At 39.8% G+C, this 18,833-nt stretch overlaps 1 protein-coding gene across 2 annotated transcripts in view; it reads right to left on the bottom strand.

The window, feature by feature from the left end:
- F13a1 (coagulation factor XIII A chain) overlaps positions 1-18,833 on the bottom strand; it is a 186,728-nt gene that overhangs the window by 99,591 nt on the left and 68,304 nt on the right. For both annotated transcript variants that reach the window (XM_042687153.1, XM_042687154.1), the window contains exons 5-6: positions 17,081-17,199; positions 15,534-15,641 (exon numbers count right to left, since the gene is read on the bottom strand). In XM_042687153.1, coding sequence (XP_042543087.1) covers positions 15,534-15,641; positions 17,081-17,199 — 227 coding nt within the window. The remainder of the gene's footprint in view (positions 1-15,533; positions 15,642-17,080; positions 17,200-18,833) is intronic.

Below are 18,833 nucleotides of genomic sequence, written 5' to 3'. Positions count from 1 at the left end.
GGAATGTAGACATCTATTTCTTGTATTGTTCTATTTACCAAGCTATTTGGAGAGGATAGGAGGAGAGATTACTGAAGATGAAGTACTCTAACAGGTTAGTCAGGGGCATGCTTTTCAGTCAACAGAGAGAGAGAGAGGACCTGGGATGGCAGGAATTTCTGTTTCCCTTCCTGGCACCTCAGATTTGATCCTTTCTGGTCTTTCATGGTACCTATAACAGCCAGGGTGACAATTACTTGCTTCATTCATTCTCTTTCACTTTTCCTAGTGGTGACTTTAACAAGTGCTTTTCTCCCTGGTGCCCTTGGAAATGATGTTACTCTGTTTCCACATGCAACCCTTCCTTTACTTGGTGAAGGTCTCTTGATTGTTTTAAACTCAAGTGGTTTTGCTCCTGATATTCTCACCTATGCCTTTGACACCATTACCAAGCTTGTACAGTACCTTGGCTTAGCAGTGTGTCCTTCTGTTTATCACTCTGTATTGTGTCATTGCTTTAGTTGTCTTTGTTCCCATAATCAGACTGTGTGTTCCTAGAAGGAAGGAAACAATTGTGCTGTACTGACTATGCATGTCCAAGCCTACCAGAGAGTGAGCACTCAAAGTTCTGTTCACTAGACAGATATACTATTACTGGCCACTTTTTAATATTTTTGTCATTTGTGGGGCTTAAACTCAGGGCCTGGGCACTATCCTTGAACCCCCTTGGGCTAGCCACTTAAGCCACAGCACCACTGCCAGTTTTTGAGTGGATAACTGGAGATAAGAGTCTTACAGGGACTTTTCAGACTGGCTGGCTTCAAACCATGATCCTCACTCAGCCTCCTGAATAGCTAGGATTATAGATGTGAGCCACTGGTACCCAGCTTAATATTTCTTTACTAGAACAAGATGATGGGCTAGGGAGCATGCCAACAGACATTTTGAAATTGGAAAGATCTAGAATAATCAGAATAATATTGAAAAGAAGAACAAAGTAGAAGAATAATTGATTTGAGGCTTTATTATAGCAATGCACTCATCTGTACTGAGTAGTATTAGCATAAAGACAGAAGAGCCAATGGAACAGAATAGAATTCAGAGCTATAGCCACACTGATATAATTACTTGATTTTCAACAAAATCATTGAAGTAATTTGATAGGGCAAATGAAAGTCTCCAGCAAATGAAAGGCTTTGCAAGTCTTTTTAAAATAAATCTTGCTAGGAAATAAATTAATTAATTTAAAAAACCTTGATCCTCTACCTTGTACCATGCAGAAAAGCTCAAGATGGGTCATAGTTTAACATGTAAAAATCTCAGATTATAAAATTCTGAAAAGAAAACATATGGTGTCATTATTTCCTGCCACAGAAGATATTTCTTATTTACTTACTCATTTATTTTGATTTTTTATGTTTTTATTTTAAAAATACTGTTATTTTGATTTTTAAAATTATCTTTAAGTAGTTGTCCAAAGGAGTTGGCACTTAACAAAGCAGTTTATGAATTACAATCGCTCTAGTTCTTGTCTCGTACATGCCTATAATCCAAATGGGATGAGAGATGGAGGTAGAAGGTTTGAGGTCAGAGGCTAGCACAAGCAAAATGACTTTGAAAAACAGGTAAAACCAAAGAGCGCTGGGTAAATGGTTCAAATGGTAGAGGGCCCACATGGCAAATGCAAGGCCCCAAGTTCATATCCAAGCATCATAAAAAAGCAATATTTCTGAGACAGGATTGTCTTTAAAAAGCATTTTAAGCCTTGGAGTATAGCTTGGTACTAGAGTACTTACCTAGTGTTTACAAACCATGGATTTTATTTCTAGCACTATAAAACCCAAACAACTTTTTAAACAATAATTTAAAAATTCTTTTTTTCTTTTCCTTTCCTTTCTTTTCTTTTCCTTTTTAATCTTTTGGTGGTACCAGCTTTTAAACTTCATGCCTGCTTGGTTTGCTCAAGTGGTACTGTACTACTTTAAAAAAGCTCTGGCTTTTAGCTGGTTGGTTTTTACCTTTTGGAGATGGAGTCTATAGACTTTTCTGTCCAGACTAGCTTTGAAATGCAATCCTCTAGATCTCAGCCTACTGAGTAGCCAGGAGTATGAGTCAGTGGCACTTGGCTAAAATATTCATTACTGAAATAATGCCATTTAACAAATTAACTGCAAAGCCAAGTATGGTGGTGCAAGCTTGTACTTTCAGTCTTCAGGAGGCTGAGACAGGAGGATCATGAGTTTAAAAGACAGGCTCAAAAAAATTCAAAATGAGATTAGGCATCAGTGGCTCACACCTGCAATCCTGGCTAGTCAGGAGGCTGAGATCTGAGGATTGTGGCTCAAAGCTAGACTGACTGAGCAGAAAAGTCTGGGAGACTCTTATCTCCAACTAACCACCAAAAAAGCTGGAAGTGGAGCTGTGGCTCAAGTGGTAGAGCACTAGCCTTGAGCAATAAAGCTCAGGGACAGTGCCCAGGACCTGAGTTCAAGCCCCAGGACCAGCATGAACACACACATAAAATTCCATGTACAAAAAGAAAAGAAGAAAGGGAAAAAGCCACCCTCCAAAAACACAAACACAAACACAAACGAAAAAGTCAATTCAACCCACAGTTTTGGGGTAAATATCATCTATACACGTCTGACATATTCAGACTATACATAGAATGATAACTCAATAATAAAAAGTATAAACCATCTAATAAGAACATGTGAAAAGACTTGAAAAAGTGGTGAAGGTAGTAACTCCTCAGAGAAAATAAGACTGGAATAACCATTGGAACATTGAATAGAATGAATTGAATGAATAGAATAGAACAGAATAACCATTGAAACATCTATATCCTCTATGATTAGGACATGCCGTCTTTAGCTATTTACTCCAGACATAGGGAAAAGACTTGTACATGCACACTCATAGAAACATCTCAAAGGTCCATCAGCAGGTGAATGGGAAAACAAAGTGTGATATCCAAGACAATGAATTAGTTCTCAGTAATAATAAAAATAAAATTAAAGACATGCTACAGTTGTTGGAGTAAAAGAAATGAGCCCCTCCACTACTTTATGAATCCACTTACACAAAGTTTAAGAGGAGGCAAACTTAATTGATTGCAAAAACACAGAAGAGACAAGCAGAGAGACAAGAAGGAAAAACAAGATAGAAACCTTAAATGTCCATGAAATTCAGGCTGATTACAAGAAATAGAGAGATACTTCTGAGCTGGTGGTGAAAATTTCTGTGTTCTGATAAAGGAGAGTAATTCATCTCATCAAAACCCATGATAATTGTTCATTTCACATTCATGATTTTACTGTATGTAAATTTTACTTCAATTAAAAGTCCCTAAAGGGCTGGGAAGGTGGCTCAGTGGTAGAGTGCTTGCCTTGCATGCATGAGGCCCTGGGTTCAATTCCTCAGCACCACATAGGCACAAAAAGCCAGAAGTGGCGCTGTGGCTCAAGTGGTAGAGTGCTAGCATTGAGCTGAAGAGCTGAGGGACAGCGCCCAGGCCCAGAATTCAGGCCCCACAACCGGACCCCCCCCCCCCAAAAAAAAAGGTCCCTAAAAAATACAGGCAGCAGTGGCTCCCGCCTGCAATCCTCTCATCTACATTGTTACACAAAAACTGTTCTGCAATTGCCCTTTTGGTAGATCTATCTACATGAACCACACTACTCTGAGAAAGGTGGGTAACTAGGTGTACTTTACATGATAATCAATACAAAAAGAAATTATTAAATTATTAACTTGTGTCTCAATAATGGAGGGTTGTGTGTGTGTATGTGCTGCTCTATCACTTGAGCCATACCTCCGATTTTTAGCTTTTTGCCAGTTAATTGGAGGTAGGAGTTTCTTGGATTTGTCTGCCCAGGCCGATCCCACATCTTCAGATCTCAACCTCTAAGTAGCAAGGATTAAAGGTATGAGCCACCAGTGCTCAGCTGAAGCATTCTTTTTGGCCACAGAATTTTTTTTTACTAATTGACAGTCACAAGAAAAATAGCCAAATGTGAGCTGCAAGGGAGAGAAACAGAGCTCACATTCTTCCATGTTACTGCTAGGTGTTAGAAAGCAGGTTGGTATAGATCAAGTCTCCAAAAATATTTCAATGAAAACTGGATGGATGAGAGGGGGGATATGGGAAGCAAGAGGAGAAAAGAGAGAAAGAAGATGTCAAGGAGGAGAGACAAGAAAAAAGGAGACAAGATAGAAACCCAAAGGGCATGAAAGGCACATCCTAAAGGACTTCCCTGACTAGGCTGCATTCTTGCCATCGATCCTGGGACATCTGTCCCAGGAGACCAGAGCAGTTCCGACTGCACAGCTTGGAGGGAGGGCCGCAAAGCTAGCACCCCCGTGTTTCAGAAATAGCCTGTGTGATTACAAAATAGATGCTGTCTTGAAACCTCATTCCAGGAAGCAATTCAGGGAAGGCAGACATTTAGACTGACTATGATTATCACATTTGAGAGATGGCTTGTAATAAATGTCTGCTTTTCTCCCAAAAATATGGGAAGAACACGCATAAGAAATGTAACCTTAATAATTGAGAAACCAAGCTGTTTGCCCACAAATGGAAACTTCATTACATTGCTGGCTTTTGCCATAAGAGAAAACAAATGATGTCTGAACAGCTCACGGTGCCCTATTTTCCCCACCTAGAAGAAGACTGAATCAGAGCATGTGAAAGACATTATGTTTGTACCCAAGGGGTTTATTGCTGTTCAGAGGTGACAGGAAAGGACACATAGGAGATTTTTAATAACATTGTAAGTGGTCAGGCAATCAGAGGTCCATCTCCAATGCTAGCTATGACCTTGATAAAGCCATTCAGCTTCCTGATACCTCAGTCTTTCACATCTGCATGTTGGGTATGTATAGAATAGATATGATGTCTCAAAAGTACCTTTCTATGAAGACATTTTCTTGTTAGGTAAATTCTGTTTTCTCACTGGATTCACAGAGTTTGGCCAATTGTTAAAAATCTTTAATACACATGAGAATTCCTGGCAAATCAAATGACCTGTTGTATTGTCTTTTGTTGGGAATGTGATAGGGTGGTTATGACCTCTCAAGCTTTACAATCAGTTAAGTATTGCTTAGTACATTGATTTGTTGTTGCTGTTTTGTTTCTTTTTAAGAAAAATTGTGGTTGACTCACGTGTGGAATTTTTAAGTCAGGCAACTTCATATATATATAGATATAATCTGAATGTTTGCAATTAAGATTTTGTGGCATGAAGAAGTTTGCTAAATGTGAAACTTCCCACTCAAGATGGGCAAATAAACAACTAGAGGAAGATTAAAAAAGAAAAAAGAAAAGCAAAAACCCCACATGGTTTTGTAGTAAAGCCCTGTGGAGTTGCTTGGCAACATATCTTGGTAGAAATTTTGTGACTGTCTTTTTTCCTATATGAAAAGGAAAACAAACATTTGTGTGTGTGTGTGTGTGTGTGTGTGTGTGTGTGTGAATTATGTTTTTGCTCAAGGTTGCTGTTCTACCACTTGAGCCACACCGCCGCTTCTGGTTTTTGCTGATTAATTGGAGATAAGACTTTCACAGATTTGTGCATCCAGGCTGGCTTCAAACCACAATCCTCAGATCTCAGTCCCCTAAATAGCTAGGATTCTAGGCATAAGCCAACAATGCCTGGCGGAAAACAAATTTCTAAATACTGGGATGAGAAGAAGAGAACGGTAGATGATGTGAACATAGATTGTTTTCAGTTCATTGAGTCATTGTATACCCTTGAACATGACAAGTCAAAGTCCCTTCTGTCTCACAGGTCTATAGTCATTCAGTTCTTATGGGGCTCAAGAAGAATCCAGGATTTGCCACCAGTGTGGTCAGTTAGATTTAATAGCTGTAGGTCAAGATTTTTTAATAACACTAAAGAGTACACAGAATATCGATTGGTTAAAAAAGTGCAATCTGGAGTTAATTCCCCACAGGCACAGTCAGAGCAAGGCATTAATGGGGATTAATGATGGCATCATGGTTCAATATCAGCCAAAGACCAAGGTTAAAAATAAATGTGCATACCTCAGGGGGAGCAGGGAAGACCAGACTGACAACAGCGTATAGCACAGGAATTCTAAAATTTCTGATTATAGTCACATTTTTCCTTCTTCCCTGCCTTCTGAAGTTTACCATTAATCTTACCTTTTCTCTTCTCAGAATTGTTTCAAGGGATCAAGCAGTTATAAGTGTTGGCACACTATGGGATAAACCAGCTGTTCCAACCTTATGTTTTCTGCATGACAAAGCAACCAAATCCCCGGAGTAGTAATTTATGGTACCCATTACAAATTTCCTCCAGTGCTTTTGGTAACTGGCTGTTTGGATATAGTTTCCAGCATGTAAAAGGAGTTTCTGTGGATAATGGCATGGCCTATTTATTATTACTGTGAGCTCTTAGTCAGCCATTCTCTTGATCTTTTGATTCATTGTACCCATACTCATTAGGCCAGTGTTTAGTTTGGGGGAAGTGTTGAGGTAAATGTGAGATATTTGTCTTCCCATACAATTTTGTGTTTATTTCAGTCAGCAAATTTGTTGACATGTATTGAACATTTTTCCATTTACTTGTCTGTCTTCTGTATTAGACTAGACCCTCTGTGATGACAGACACTATGTGTTTGTTCACAACTGTACCGCAGTTCCTAGATGCTGCCAGCATCATCCCCACTGCCACTCCCACCCTTCAAAAAGCATCAGCACTGCTTCCTCCTCCTCAGCACCACATAGCAACCATCACACCTACCACCACCACTGTCATCATCACCACACCTACCACTATCATGGTGCACTTAGTACCTAATCCTTCTAGGGACCTCTTTCCCAGGGAGACAGTGCCTTTGGCTATTTAGAATCCTTTGATTTATACCTTTTGCATTTATTTCCTGTTTGCAAAATTCACCTGCTCTTGGGGACGTATTCTATTTTAAGAGGTACCTACTCAATTTGATGGAGTAATTTTGTTACTGATCATAATGCATTGGCAATGAGGGGATACAGTCTGAGAGCAAGGACAATGTCTACTTCTAGTTCAGCCTCGTATTTGCTGTGTCATCTTGAGTGAATCACATCCCCGCTCAGGGCCTCTGCTTCCTCAGCTGGAAGACCTCTGAACCCTCCTCCAGAGCTCATATGCTGGTGGCTGTGCAGATCTTCACTTGGCCACATCTTGATCCATAAGAACAAACCTGCACAGAAGATGGGGACATGCTGGCTTTCCCAGTGACTTAGAAGGCCATTCACCTGCAGTAAAAGGGTGACTACAGCACCAGCAGATTGCCTTATGGGAAAGTGCTTAGCTCACAGTCATTGCTAGATTCAGTCATGGTGAAGAGCCGGCAGGGCCAGGTAACCACCTAGCAGTAATGCCAGATTACAGTCACTGTTGCTTCTCTTCTCCAGCACCATGCTCTTTGTGGCACAAAGTACCATGGCATGAGTGTTTTCATGGTCTGGTGGCTTTATAGCCACGCACAGCTGGCAATGGAATGCTATATCAATGCAAAGTGTTCATCTTTATCGTATCTCTTTATCATCTCTCTTGATATACTTCCTGGAAATTTTCTTGGAGGAGACTGTCACATTAGAAATGAGGTAGAGGGGCTGGGAAGGTGGCTCAGTGATAGAGCACTTGCCTTGCATGCCTGAGGCCCTGGGTTCGATTCCTCAGCACCACATAAGCAAAAAGAAAAAAGCTGGAAGTGGCGCTGTGACTCAAGTGGTAGAGCGCTAGCCTTGAGCTGAAGAGCTGAGGGACAGCGCCCAGGCCCAGAGTTCAGGCCCCACGACCAGACCCCCCCCAAAAAAATAGAAATGAGGTAGAAAGATAACAACAATCTAGGGGTGTGACTTAAGAGAGGAAGTATAACGTGGATCAGGTTCTTTTGACCCTCAACTTCTTCTTTTCCTTCTTCTTCCTCCTCCTCCTCCTCCTCTTCCTCCTCCTCCTCCTCCTCCTCCTCTTCCTCCTCCTCCTCCTCCTCCCCTCCTCCTCCTCCTCCTCCTCCTCCTCCTCCTCCTCCTCCCCTCCTCCTCCTCTTCCTTCCCTCCTCCTCCTCCTCCTCCTCCTCCTCCTCCTCCTCCTCCTCCTCCTCCTCCTCCTCCTCCTCCTCCTCCTCTTCCTCTCCCTCCTCCTCCTCCTCCTCCTCCTCCTTCTTCTTCTGTCCAGTCGTGGGGCCTGAACTCTGGGCCTGGGTGCTGTCCTTCAGCTCTTCAGCTCAAGGCAAGCGCTCTACCACTGAGCCACCTTCCCAGCCCCTTCTTTTCCTTCTTAAATGAATCTCTGGTATAGTTTTGGTAACGTGTACCATTTAGTATTCAGAGTCGAGACAGAATTTGACCAGTGTGAGGTTATAACATCACAGGTTCAATCTCCAGACAAGAGGATTGTAAGATTTTTGGTTATTCTTTCTCTGGATTTTCTAAGAATTGTAGGCTGCCCAAATTGCCACCAGCATTTCCTACTTTCAAAGCAAAATAACAGCAATCCCAAATAACTGGAGGAGATCTGAATTTATAAAATGAAAAAAAGAAGGAAAGAGAACATGGTTATAAAACAGAAAAAAGTATATTGTTGCTACCAATGGGAATGACAAATGTGGTTGGAGTGGACAGACAAGGTTTCATTTTAAAGATGAAGAAGTGCTCTTGAGAGCTGTGTGTTTTGTGAATTGGCAGGTGAAGCAGAACTTAGGCCCCATCTCTTGATCTGAGCCAAGGCCCAGCTTTTTGATGCTGTCACCACTTCCTCTTCAGCAGATGATAAAATGGGGCAGGATTTGGAGGAATTAAGGTGGTTTATTCTCTATGAAGCCAAGAAAAGAGTGCTACTTCTCTCCCGTAGGACTATGGAGGACTTTGGTGCTCTGCTTCTCACTAGAAGGGTAGATGGGACACTTGGTAACAACTAGAGACATGTTGGGATGTCACAATTGGTGTGACTGTGCAGGCAGTAAGGTGCTACTGACATCCCTGGGGATGTGTGAACATCCCATCATGCTGAGACAACCACAAAGCTGTCCGAGGTCACAGACGTGGGGCCGTAGAGATTTTTATCTGCTGGTTGTGAGCTTAAGATCCAAGTTGTTGCTCCTCCTTTTCCCTTTCTTCATCCTCCTCCCCTTCCTCCTCTTCCTCCCCATCCCCACTTCCTCCTCTTTTTTCTCCTCTTCCTGTTTCTCCTTATTCTTAGAAACTGTTTGCACAATTTGAGTCATTCAGCTCTTTTGGCATCATGTGCAGCTGGTGTCCTGCAAGCCCCTTGTCAACCTTTAGTGCTGGACTTGGTTATGATTTCAGGAATCCAGTTTTCCTTGGGATCCTGGTTATGTGTTCCTGGATCTTGTCTACACTCAGCTGTACTTCCTTTACGTATCTAGGCAGGGATGGGCTGCTCATCCCCACTCCTTCCCAAAGCAATTTCTCTCAAGAGTTCTATCTGCTGTGTGTAACTCCTCTGGGACGAATTGCGTGCCCCATTTATGCCTCTTCTAGCATTCATATTCTGAGAGAAATTTCCATCCTCACAGATTAGCCTGAGAGGGCACCTGAGAAAATTCCCATGTAGCAGGCTCAGTTCCTGAGGCCCGGGTCATCCCTGGAAAACAAATCCATCGCAGTATGAACATTCCCCGCAGATACTAATTCTGGCTGGAACTGCCTAGCTCCAACTCACTCTTGTTGGTGCTCCAAAGATACACATTTTTTTTTGGTGAAAATACTGTACAGAGGGGTACAATTACATGGACAAGATAATGAGTACATTTCTTATCAAGGATTGTAGCCTCCTCCTTTGTTCACCCTTCCCATCCCTTCCCATCCTCCCCCCCACATCCAATCCTCTCCCCCCCAAGTTGTAAAGTTCGTTTTTGACATGACAACTTGTACTTCTCATTGTTGCAACAGGTCCACCTGTATCCTTATTTAAACGACTTGTTTTTCCCCAAAGATACACATTTTAAGGCAAATTCATTAAGAAATTCTGTTCCATTGACGCTCAGACCTATTCTTTTTCTCTTTTTTAAATTTAATTTTATTTTATTTGTGAACATACTGTACAGAGGAGTTACAATTACATGGGCAGGATAATGCGTACATTTCTTACCAAGCATTGTAGCCTCCTCCTTTGTTTACCCTTCACATCCCTTCCCAGCCTCCCCCCTCCTCCCATCCCTACCTTTCTCCTTCCCCCCCCCCCCGACATTGTAAAGCTCGTTTTGGACATGACAACTTGTACTTCTCATTGTTGCAACAAGTCCACCTGTATCCTTAAACAACTGGTTTTTCCCCATCTCCTCCACAAGTTATACTGACATCAAATATAGTGAAAGCAGGGGTTATACTGTGGGGGAGGGACATACAAAGCAACAAAGAGATAATCTTATAAATGCATTAGAAACACATGCATGAAAGAAAAAAACATTAAAATACACATCTAAGGGTTCATTTTCCTGACATCACATTATCTGACCTTTTCTGCTTGACTCATACATATACTAGATATTACAAATAAGGGAAACCATGGGACCAATGTTTCTTTGGGCCTGGCTTACTTCACTTAATATAATTTTTTCCAAGTTTTTCCATTTCCTATCAAATGGGGCAATGTCATTCTTTCTGATGGAGGCATAGAATTCCATTGTGTATATATACCACATTTTCTTGATCCATTCATCTACTGAGGGGCATCTGGGTTGGTTCCATATCTTAGCTATGGTGAATAATGCTGCAATAAACATAGTTGTGCTGGTAGCTTTAGTGTGGTCTTGTTTGTAAACATTTGGGTAAATGCCCAAAAGTGGGATTGCTGGGTCATAGGGGAGTTCTATGTGAAGTCTTTTGAGGAACCTCCATACTGCTTTCCAAAGTGGTTGAACAAGTTTACATTCCCACCAACAATGAAGTAAAGTTCCTTTCTGTCCACATCCCCTCCAGCATCTGTTGTTGTTAGAGTTCTTGATTTTTGTCGTTCTAACTGGAGTGAGGTGATATCTCAATGTTGTTTTGATTTGCATTTCTTTTATGGCTAAGGATGTTGAACATTTCTTCATGTGTCTATTAGCCATCCTTCTTTCTTCTTCAGAGAAGTTTCTCTTTAAGTCTTTTGCCCACTTCTTTATTGGGCAGTTGTTTCTTTGAGGATTTGTTGTTGGGTGGTTTAATTTTTTGAGTTCCAAGTATATTTTAGATATGAGACCCTTGTCCGTTGTATGGCTAGTAAAGATCTTCTCCCAATCCATGGGCTTTCTATTGATCTTGCTAGCTATGTCATTTGCCCTGCAGAAGCTCTGCAACCTTATGCAATCCCATTTGTCCAACCTTTCTTTGATTTGTTGTGTTTCTGGGTCTCTATTCAGAAAATTTCGGCCTGAGCCAAGGAGACCTAGGGTTTCTCCTATTCCATCCTGTAATGTTTTCAGAGTGTCTGCTTTGAGTTCAAGCTCTTTGATCCATTTGGAGTTGATTCTGGTGCAGGGTGATATATAAGGATCTAGCTTAAGTTTTCTACTTGTAGTTAACCAATTTTGCCAGCACCATTTACTGAAGAGGTTGTCTTTCTTCTATTCTATTGTTTTAGCTCCCTTATCGAAGATTAGATGGCTATAGGTCTGTAGGTTCATTTCTGGGTTTTCAATTCTATTCCATTGGTCCTGAGGTCTGTTCTTATGCCAATACCAAGCTGTTTTGATTACTATGGCTTTATAGTAGAGTTTGAAGTTTGGTATTGATATTCCTCCAGCAGTGTTCTTTCCGTTGAGGAGCGTTTTTGCTATTCGGGGTCTTTTATTGTTCCATATGAATTTTTGGATTGCCTTTTCTATTTCCTTGAAGAATGAGGTTGGGATTTTGATAGGTATTGCGTTGAATTTGTAGATAGCCTTGGGAAGAATTGCCATTTTCACGATGTTAATCTTTCCAATCCAGGAGCATGGGAGGTTTTGCCATTTTTTAAGTTCTGTGTTGATTTCCTTTTTTAAGATTTTAAAGTTTTCATCATAGAGGTCCTCACTTCTTTGGTTAAGTTAATTCCTAGGTATTTTATTTTATTTTTTGTGGGGCTATTACAAATGGAGTTGCTTTCCTAATTTCAGCCACACTTTTCTCATTGTTGGCATACAGAAAAGCCATTGATTTTGGGGGGTTAATTTTATAACCTGCTACTTTGCCAAAGTTTTGAATCAGCTTGAGTAATTTGGGAGTGGAGTCTATGGGATTCTTTAAATACAAGATCATGTCATCTGCAAAGAGGGAGAGTTTTATTTCTTCTTTTCCTATTTGGATCCCCTTTATGTCAGACCTATTCTTGTGCTAGTACCAAGCTGTTTTTATTACTATGGCTTTGTAATAGAGTTCAAAGTTTGGTATTGATATTCCTCTAACACTGTTCTTCCTGCTAAGGATTGCTTTTGCTATTTGGGGTCTTTTATTATTCCATATGAATTTTTGGATTGCTTTCTCTACTTCATTGAAAAATGTTGTTGGGATTTTGATGGGTATTGCATCAAATTTGTAAATTGCTTTGAGCAGTATTGCCATTTTCACCATGTTAATTCTTCCAATCCAGGAGCATGGAAGGTTTGTCTATTTCCTTAAATCTCCTTCAATTTCTGTTTTTTCCTTTGGATTTTTAAAATTTTCACAATAAGGATCATTTTGGCTCATAGTTTTGGTTAAGTTTTATTCTTTATCTGCCTTATGTAACTGTAATCCCTCTGTGTAACACCTTTTTAATAACAATAAGGAAAAAATAAATTCATGAATGGGAAAAAAGAAAGTGGATGTATTTTCTTTCGTTTGTTAATCTGCACTCAGAAATTTCATGACACAATTTCAAGACTTTAAAACAGGAGTACTACCTGAATGATCAGAAACCATTTGAGAATCCCCACTTTGCACCATACCATCTTTTCATTGATTTTTAGAGGCTCAATATTTTAGTAACATAATAAAATTTGAAAGACTCACAGAGCTGTTCTAAGGTTAAAGGACATTATAAGGGTGAAAGATCTTTGTAAACTATGCATCTTCATTCTAGTAAACAACACATGGTGGAATGGACATATTGCTTGAAATTGCTCAGGGCAGGATTCCTGCCCCTTTCAAATCAAAATTCTTCTCTAAGCACCAACCCCAAACCATACCAACTAACTTCCCTAACAGAGTCTCTCTGTCTAGTTCGAAACCTTATAATTGGGATGTACACTTTCAAGATGAAAACTCCATGGGCTTTTTATAATTAATAAAATTTCAAGGCAATTTGCATTAGCAGCACTTAACAGCTTCCACTTGGGCAGATGACACTGCAGATGGGAGTAGGTCAGCTTTTTGTTTTCCTTGTATACCGGTTTTGTGTTAGGCAGTGATTTCCGAATTTGCAAAGATACAATATTTCAGTGAGTATGCACATACACACCATTTAAAAATATTTAAGAAGGAATTTCTTGCTCCCAGATATTGCTTCCCATCTTACTCAAAGCTTGGCATGGTAACTTTCAAGGAGGAAAAGAAAGGATGGGCTATTTCTCCAACTCATTGTATAAATGGTTATAACAAAATTCTTAAGGACTTTAGAACTCTGTCTTACCATTACATAATATAATTTCTCAACATAAAACAAAACTGCCTTTATTTCTTTATTTTGTTGCTGGGAATTGAACCTAGGCCTCATGGATGTTAAGAATATACTTTACTACTGGGATAAACTAGTTACATGTTAACCTATCTTCACTGTGTGTGTGTGTGTGTGTGTGTGTGTGTGTGTGTGTGTGTGTGTGTGTTACTGAGGTTTGAGCTCAGGACCTTGAGTTTATGATGCAAGTGCTCTACCACTTTTTACTTTAGTTTGTTTTCAGGTAAGGTCTCTCACTTTTGCCCATGCTGTCTTCACTTTTTAAAGTTTACTATTGTTTATATTTACATTTAGCTCTGTGTGCATGCGTGCGTGTGTGTGCATGTATGTGTGGCTGGTAGTAGGACTTGAACTCAAGACCTGAGGACCACCCCTCAGCTTTTCATGCAAAGGTAGCATTAACCACTTGAACTGCAGTGCCACTTCCATTTTTTTAATGGTTAATTGAAGAGTGTCATAGACTTTGCTGCCCAAGTGGGCTTTGCACTGCAATCCTCAAATCACAGCCTCCTGAGTAGCTAAGATTACACATGTAAACCACTGATACACTACTTAAATTAGTGTGTGTGTGATGCTCCAAGAGCTTGAATGCAGGGCTGAGGTGCTATCTCTGAGCTATTTGATCAAAGCTAGCACTCTACCACTTGATCCATAGCTCCACTTTTGACTTTTTGGTACTTAATTAGAGATTAGAGTCTCCTAGACTTTCTTGCCTGAGCTGGCTTCAAATCACTATCCTCAGATCTCAATCCCCTGAGTAGGTAAGATTAGAGGCAAAAGCCATTGGTGCCCAGCTCACTTCGCTTAATTTTTGTTTTTTTTTTTAAATCCTGCTTACTGGATTGTCAGAAATTAACCTGCTATATCATCATCAGACTAATATTTGCAAGTAACCAATGTTGATAATATTTAACTCAAAAGATATATAAATCAAACTAAAGAAAAAAGTTCTTTTCAGGGAGAGTTGTTTAGAAAACTTTTAAGAGCACAGATAATACAAGTAATTTTTCTCAGTTTTTATATAAAACACAGGCTAGTATAGTATTTCTATCTTCAGAAATATTTTCCTCCAAAATGAGACATGATATACCTTTCTGTACTCAGAGCTGAATGCAGACAGGGTATATCAGTATGATCCAGGACTACACAAGGTCACTTTCTACCTTCAGATTTTCTCTCTCCTCTACAGCTTTTCCCCTTGGGAATCTATATTTTTGAAGATATCTCAGGATGACTTGCAGAGATCAACTTGAGAGGTAGAACGTACTTAGACTAAAAGTTAGCAGACCTGGTTGTGGTAGAGCCTTTGTCACTAACAGACTTTTGTCACTCTGTGTCCCTACTGGTGTCATGGTATGAGTAGTGACTACCTTGACGTTTTTTTCATGATATTGCTGGGAGAATCAATACCTACTTCATACATGTTAACGCCTGATAGCAAAGTATTGGACAATGGAGATCGAGTTATTCAGTGCTATTCATTTTTATTTCTTTACTCTTATTATAAGTGGAAACTTGGAGAAAAGCTTTATTGTGAATCCTTGTCTAGATTGTGAATCTTTGATAGATTGATTGATCCTTTGATTATAATCATTGATGTTTTTGTCATGGTTATTTTTCCCTCCCCAGGCAAAAGGTTCTTAAATATAAGCACTCAATACTATGATGATTTCCATCACCATTTGTCTGAAGGTGAAGAAACAGAATTGAGAGAAAAATTTGCTTGATAGTATATGAGTAGCTCAGAGATTTCAAGAGCTATACTGGGTAACATAAACCAGAGTCTAACAAATAAAAGTTTATTAAGTGTAAGTCACTATTTCAACAGCTCTTAATGAACTGATACTCTATGGGGGCTAATAGCATGTGTAATAGCTTTCAGTCATCAGAGTTACTGCTTACCATTGCAGATCCAACCCGGCTGACTTTGATGGGATTTCCTCTACCAGAAAGGTCCATTTGTGCTCTGTCCATCACATACAAGCAAGCATCCAGGATGCCATCTTCAAACTATTTAGGGGAAAAATGAGAAACTACATCATGTTCATTCTGCTCTGTGGAAAGGTAAAAATGAAACCACAACCAATGTTTAAAAATGTGTAATACAAAGTTACTTAGTATAGTCTTTAGTATGAACTATTAAAATGGAAGAAAGGATACTAATTCTTTCTTCTTTCAGAAAAGTAAAGAATAGCAGAAAAGGAAGCAAAAAACACAAGCAGAACTATTAAAGAGCTGATGTACGCAAGGATCACAAACTGATCTGCAAGTTTGTTTAGAAGACCCTTCCAACAGGTATGAGCTCCAGTGTCCAAGAGAGAAGAAACAAACGATTTACTAAAGTCATTTAAAATTATATGAAGACAGAAGTAACCTGAGTGCACATGGCTCTCAAATGTGTCACAGGAAGGTAATCCAGGGGCAATGGGCTTGAACCCCCACATAGAAGGAGACCTCATTTGAAGAATGCCCTCTCTTGAGTCAAGACCCAAGGTCAGAGAGTGCACAAATACTGAGGAAACGTAGACTGTGTTATCTTTAGCAACAACTGCTGGCCACAAGCAATGGAAGAATTTTCTTCAAAAGAGAATAAATACCAGATAGTGGTAAAATGGCAAGATGGGAGATTTTACCTGTACTGCACTGATTGTTCTAACAGATTTATTTAAGTACAGAGATCTTGCATACTACCCATCCAAGTTCAGTGTATAGCCCGCCGTCTTTTTGTGTGTGTATGATACTGTCTCCAAATTAACTAGTGAAAATCTGGGCTGGGGAAATGACTCACATAGTAGACCACCGGCTGTAACCAAGCAAGCTGAGTGAGCTCACTGCCCTGAGTTCTAACCAAAGCACCATAAAAATACCCAAAAGAAATGACATTTTTTTCTTCTTATGTTGCTAGTGGGGAAAAAAAATCCCAGGCCATACATTTACTTATGAAAATGTAGCAGGATTCCATTCATTTGCACCATGGTTAAAGTAGTTTGAATTATTGACTTTCTTAAAGAAATGCCATTGGCTGCTCTATAGCCTAACAATAATTCCAGGCTGAAGCCAATGAGACTGCTTTTGATAAAATGGTAATTTTTCTAATTAGTAGTATCTTAGAATAACACTTTAAAAAAGCTTTTTGAGTAAGGTGCAGATCTGTCAGTATTCTTTTATCACTATCAAGATGCTGAAGTATTTCTTAGTGATAGCCACGTTGCCATATAACCCCTGGTCTCTGCAACATTGGCAGTAAGAGGGAGATACATGGTTTCAGCTATTGAATTATGCAGTTTTCTTTATAAGTCTATGCTCCTATGTTCTATCTTGGAGTCTCAGTTCCTGAAAAGCAGGAAATTGTGCTTGTCTAATAATGACACAAGGCATTCTGCAGTAATATGTGTGACAAAAAATATTAAATAAAAATCCTTGACAATGACCAATTTGGAGTGGCTCACCTGACCATAGCTCCAACTTCTACTCTTCATGTTATTGAAGTCTCCATAAAAAATGACTCCAATGTCATTCAGGACATACTCTTGTCTTTCCTTCTCATCATCCAGATACACTGCGTCCTCTGCATCAGGATTTAAATATAGTGACCATTACTAGATCAGACTTTTTTTTTTTTAACAGACTTGCAGGTTTATTATGTTATTAAACTGAAATTTAATCAACCAAATGGAAAAAAATGACTTATTGCACAAGGCATAGCTCATTTCCCAATACTTTTAGTCATGGGGAACATAATCAGCACCCAAAGATCAGTCTGTAAATGATGACATTTGTCAGTAAAATGCTGACAAACTCGGGCTGTGGAATCACTAACCAGCACAATTAAATTGACATGACTCATTAGACATTTTATGATTCTAGTGAATCGGTAGTTTCCTAATCAGAATTCTATGAGGCAGATGCAAATCTGCAGCATGGATCAAAAATAATTTCCTACCTACTAACAGTATTAGAAAAAACAGTTGAATTGAACATGATTTTTAAAGTAAATCTAGGACACACTGAAAGACAGCAGCATTGTCATGCCTGCTTTGTGGCCCATTGGGCTAGAGGAAAGAGACCATAGGTTGTCTTCTTTTCATAGGAAATTCTTGAGGACATGTTGGTAACTGGTGTGTAGCCCCTATGATTCACTTCATTGTTGCAGAGTTCTTCATTCCTGCTAGTTTTATCTCAGGATGCCTCACTTCCTATCTGTCTACCTAGCCAGCAGTCTCTTATTCCCAGTACCTATTCCCAAGTACTTATATTCCCAGTACTTATTCCCAAGTACAAATATTCCCAGTACTTATTCCCAAGCCTGATATGAGAACGGCAAGACATCTTCAACATTATTCCTTATCACTGTAAATCATACTCAAGTAAATTTGCAAAACAGGACTGGGATGGATCTTGTCTCTGATTGGAGGCGTGATTCATTATGTTTATCTAGTCCAGAACATCCCCCTTCTCTCCTGTTACTATTGGGGTTCTGTCACCTTCATGGCCTGATTAATTTTATTGTGTTCTCTCAAGTTAATGGTTGTCAGCCCTGGCTACACATTTGAAGCATATGGAGAAATTTAAAGATTCCTGATTCCCAAGGAGTATGATTTGGATCTTAAACGTCTTCCAAAGGCCCAGATGCTAAACTCATGGCCTATTGGGCGATGGTAGAACCTTTAGAAAATGGGGCCTAATGGGAGGAAGTTAGGTTATGGGGGTGTGAAATGAAAGGGAATATTGGGGCCTTGGCCCATTCTTTGCTTCCTTTTGCTTTCCAGCCATCATGCAGTGAATAGGTTTTCTCTGCTATGTGCTTCTGCCATGATGTATTGTCTTGTCACAGGCCCCAACACAATGGCCAAGTGACCATAGGCTCAAATGCCTGAAATCGTCAGCCAAACTATGCCATTCTTCCTATAAATTCATTTATCTTAGGTGCAAATAAAAGCTGACACATTCGGGCTGAACCCTAGGTCAGTTAAATCTATATCTCTGGGGGTGGGATGAGACCTAGGCATGAGGATTTTGTTTGTAGCTCTCCAGTGATTTTTCAAATGCAACCAAAGTTGAGATCAGTGTGATCCCCAACTCCCCAAAGAATGCCTGAAAGACAAATAGTGTAGATAACACCTGGGAATTTATGAGAAATACTAATGCTCAGGCTTCTTCTCAGTCAGAATCTATAAAACTGTTAGGAGATTTATGAGCTCC

Source organism: Dipodomys spectabilis, unplaced genomic scaffold (assembly GCF_019054845.1).
Source record: "Dipodomys spectabilis isolate Male_0828 unplaced genomic scaffold, ASM1905484v1 ptg000104l, whole genome shotgun sequence".
In the NCBI taxonomy this organism is placed as follows: domain Eukaryota; kingdom Metazoa; phylum Chordata; class Mammalia; order Rodentia; family Heteromyidae; genus Dipodomys; species Dipodomys spectabilis.
Note: the sequence above shows the minus strand (reverse complement) of the source record. Positions and strands in the feature narration are given on the sequence as shown.